The following is a 4,534-nucleotide window of genomic DNA, read 5'->3' as shown; positions in this document are numbered from 1 at the left end:
CATCACTTGTTTTATTCTGTTTTTCAGTTTTTTTCATTTTGAAGCCCAACACCCCTCTGAATGTTCCTCAGATGATCTCCCATTGTGTTTCACAGAAGAACGGCAGTCATACAGGTTTACATTATGATTTTTGCGCATACTATCCCTTTAAGACGATGCAGAGTGCCAACAGCATGCCATGTGGAGAATCGAGAGAAGATTAGCGGCGTTGCCATCTGATGATAGTGTTAATGACACAGTCGTTTGGGGAAATAAAAGCCTGTTTGTGTGCGAGGATGGATGCTCATCTTTTGCCAACTTACCCTGAAGTGGTTGTTATCCTCCTCCTTCGGTTGAATATAATGTGCTTTAAAAAAGAAAAACACGGCGTGCCATTGTATTTAGATTTCCCTCTTTTTGATGAAAAGCGTGTTTGTCCTCACACTCATAATCTGGCGAACAGATTTTGGGCGATTAACGTGTTATTTAAACTGGCTTTTGATTTCTCTCGAGGCACAACAGCGTCTCTGCCTGCTGTTTGCAGTCTTAAGCTTTGCACAGCGATGCTGGAAGAAGGAAAAAGTATTTCCTGCAAGCTATAGTCGTCTGGTTATGCCCACCGCTCTTTATCGCTCTTTGTCCTGTCGGCGGCGAATACCCACCGCCGTATGAGAGTCTCTTTTGGGATTTTTAATGCTAATTTTGGTTTGATAAGTGTTTGTGTAAATGCTGGGGGATTTTGCGGCTGACTTCTTTTCAGCTTCTCTGAAAGCATGTGTATGAATGCCCAAAATCAGACTGCAGGCCTGGCACTGATGCAGTGAGTCAGTGCATTCATGCTTTGATTAGAGAGCTGCGCTGAATCACTGTCGAAATCTCAGACAGTGCGAGATGCTTTGATTTGTGCAAACAGCACAGCAGGGGTTTCATTCTCCATTCGAACTGCAGACTCTACGCGAGTATGTGACGCAAGCGCTTCGATGTCGTGCATCGTTGCGTTTTAAAATGTGCATTGTCAAAGTTTCTCTTTTGGTTCAACTACTGTCATGAAGGAGCATTGGCTGAAAGAGAAAACTTATAAAAGTGGTCAGTGTGAACGGAAAGCAACAGGGTGCTCTTGTATGACAGAACTTATGTTGAGCCTTAAAGTATCACCTTCGCTGAAATCGCTGCAGTTCAATCCTATTTACGTCACATAAACCTGTTTCCAAGTTGCTATGAGAACAACTGAGATGTGTTTGGAAGAACTAAACAATCCAGATTGAGTCAAATCATCAAATGAAGCTAGCTCTGTAATCCACATTTGCAAAAACAGACCTTGAGAACTGTATTAGTCTGATTAGTGATTCAATCATTCAGAGTCAATGATTAATTGAAAAAAAAATCTGTTCAAAGGAATGATTTGTTTATGAATTGGACATTGCTGCAATTGTATTGAACACCACATAGAGATCAAGCTTTTCAGTGAATTGCAATTTGAATTGCTCTCACAAAATGCTTGTGTGAATCAGAAGATTGCAGAATAGCACACAAGTGGGATGGAGCACATTATGTAAAACAGCTTTTGTCTCAGTCCGTTTTCACTTTCATTATACTTCTAAACTCAAAATACCTCAGTTGAATTCTGTGGTGTGTTATTGTCAGAATCCTCACTTGTCATGCATTGTGTGGATTATTTTTCTGTGTGTGTGTGTGTGCGTGTGTGTTTGTCTTTGTTTAGAGCTGGAGGTGGCGAGGATGAGCACAGACGGAAGTCTTCCCGATCTGAAGTTTCCACAGACGGGAGGCCAGGGAAACACCATCCACCTGTCAGCCAACACCCTCAAACAGCACGGCAGAAACGGTACAGACACGGGGTCATGAGACGGTCATACTGTACTTGACGCTAGCTGAAAACAAAATCAACTAAGAGAAAATAAAATAAAAACTAGCTTTCCTTTTAGTGTCATTTTCGTTTAATGAAGTCGTTTAGAAGTACTAAAATAACTACAGCAAAGTAAAATAATAATAATAATTTAACAGTAACTGAAATAATATATAACTAGTGGCCAATGCAATATTTATCATTTTCATTTTGAAGTACTACAATAACTAAAACGAAATGCACATTAAAATAAATTAATTATTTGAGAAAGAAAAACATGTTATTTCAACTAGTTGCCAAGGCAACATTTCATTTTTTCATTTAGTTTGATTAAAAAAACGCTAAAATAACTAAAACTAATACTAAACGTTAAATGAAATAAAATAAAAATTAATGAATAAAAAATACATAAATAATAATAATCATTAGTATTTTAGTATTTCATTTTAACTACTTGTCAAGGCAACATTTCTTATTTTTGTTAAGTTGAAGTTGAAGTAGTAAAAACCAGCATAAATAAATAAAGTAAAACTACAAATTAAAACCGAAAAATATACCTAAACTAAACTGAAAAAAAACCTATTTAAACCTATTCTCCTTTTCCTTTCATTTAAGATGAAGTACTAAAAGAACTACAACTAAAATTTATGAAAACAATACTGATATTTATATTTTAAAAAATGCACAACGAAATTAAAATGTTAACTAAAATTAAAATGAAGAAAAAAATAAATATGAATACAAACTATACTAGTACATCAGTGATACTAAAATAACGCTGAAAGCCACTTCCATTCTCTGAAACTCTTGATTTCCAACATCCTACTTGGCAAAACAAAATAGATGGAAAGTTTTCCAGTTTTTCTTCCTGCGATCAAACGCTTGTTACCAAACAGCCCGTCACCGATAATCGGGAAAAAAATAGTTTCGTGTTCTTGTGAGTCAGTGATCCAGACATGACAAGGAGGCGGCAGTGGGGTGATTTTTCATTTCTTTTCACGAAAAAGCAAGTAAGACTCGAAAATAACGAGCAGTACTGTAGCTCTCACAAAGGAGGCAGTAAAGCGCTAATGACATTTCAATAAAGCTGAATCAAATCGACTCTGCGGTTAGATTTTTTTTCCTCCCTTTTTCTCGCTCACTCGAAACCTTTGTGGCTCTCAGTAAATGCTGCCGAGAGGAACAAAGCATTATGGGTGTTATGTATTCATTACGTGATCTACCGAATCCCATCTAATCAAAGCTGAAATTATTTCACTTCATTGCTCTTTTCCTCTAATATAATGCCTGAAACAGGGCTTCGATCAGCTGGAGACGGTGTCTGCTTGCTCTCAATGATGTGGTAATGAAGAGTTTTAGTGAACTCTAAAGAAACGTGCGGCTGAACCCCGGCATGCCCCATCAGGCCATGTTCAACAGCAGATTTGACAAGTTTTGCTTTGTAGTACTGTCGCTTTGGCTTTGTAAAGGCTTAAGCAGGTGGCTGATCTCCCAAATGAGCTCACGAAATTAACTTTTCCATTAAGGGCCAATATTAGCCCACTTAAAGTCATTCCCAGGAGGATTGTTATAAGGGCAAATTTTTTCTAACCTTGTATGTACAGTATGTATCATCTTTAATGTCAAATTCATCAATAAAATAAGACGAATAAAACCCTAAAGGTGGTTACCAATCAAATCAAATCAAATCCATAAAATCCATCTTTGCACTTCAGAAGTGGCACAGAAACTGCATATGAAGTCCCATTTTTAATAAAAACCTGTTATTTTTTATATTATTAATTACTATTTTAAATAATACTTTCATTCAGCAAGGATGCATTAAATTGTTCAAACGTGAAATATATTTATAGTGTTACAAAATATTTCTGTTTCAAATAAATGCTGTTCTTTTAAAATTTCTATTCATCAAAGGATCATGAAAAATAAAACGTATCATGGTTTCCACAAAAAATATTGGGCAGCACAACTGTTTTCAACATTGATAATAATCAGAAATGTTTCTTGAGCAGCATATTATACTGATTTCTGAAGATCATGTGACACTGAAGACTGGAGTAATGATGCTGAAAATACAGCTGCACATCACAGAAATAAATTACATTTGACAATATATTAACATAGAAAACTGCTATTTGAAATAGTAATAGTTTTCATCAAATTTTGATACATTTTTGATCATATAAATGCTGGCTTGGTGAGCAGAAAAGACTTCTTTCAAAAAACATTAAAACAATCTAAACACTCCCAACTGTTTGATGCAGCTCAGAGATGCCATGAATGCATTTACTAGGGTTGGGTACCGAACTCGGTACTTTTAAGGGTACCGACCGAATTGCGTCGGTACTACAGAGTACCGATTCACGTTAAATCGATCGGTGCCAAATTTCGGTTCCTGAAAACGCATCTGGGAGCATACGCTACAGAGAGAGAGAGAGAGACCCTGTGATGTGAGGTCACCCCTGCAACTCGTTCAAACAACACACAGGGCAAGCCGAAATGTTCTGAAGTGTGGTTACATTTCTAGGGCCATATGGCTTCTGCGAAAACGCGGATGGGATCGTGGAGTCCATTTATAAAAACGTAATTTACTCTATAGCGCAGAATGCCACGGAATTCGTCAATTTTGGACGAATAAATCAAAAGTAGGTCTGCCACGTAATTCGAATCGCGATATGAACTAGTGTCTGT

The 4,534-nt window shown here is 37.0% G+C and overlaps 1 protein-coding gene across 1 annotated transcript in view; it reads left to right on the top strand.

The window, feature by feature from the left end:
• LOC107566254 (adhesion G protein-coupled receptor L3-like) overlaps nucleotides 1–4,534 on the top strand; it is a 54,834-nt gene that overhangs the window by 4,350 nt on the left and 45,950 nt on the right. Inside the window, exon 2 of the mRNA XM_016251645.1 lies at nucleotides 1,700–1,822. Coding sequence (XP_016107131.1) covers nucleotides 1,700–1,822 — 123 coding nt within the window. The remainder of the gene's footprint in view (nucleotides 1–1,699; nucleotides 1,823–4,534) is intronic.

This window comes from Sinocyclocheilus grahami, unplaced genomic scaffold (genome assembly GCF_001515645.1).
Source record: "Sinocyclocheilus grahami isolate Dianchi unplaced genomic scaffold, SAMN03320097.WGS_v1.1 scaffold1064.1, whole genome shotgun sequence".
NCBI classification, from domain to species: domain Eukaryota; kingdom Metazoa; phylum Chordata; class Actinopteri; order Cypriniformes; family Cyprinidae; genus Sinocyclocheilus; species Sinocyclocheilus grahami.
This window is presented reverse-complemented; position numbering and strand designations above follow the sequence as displayed.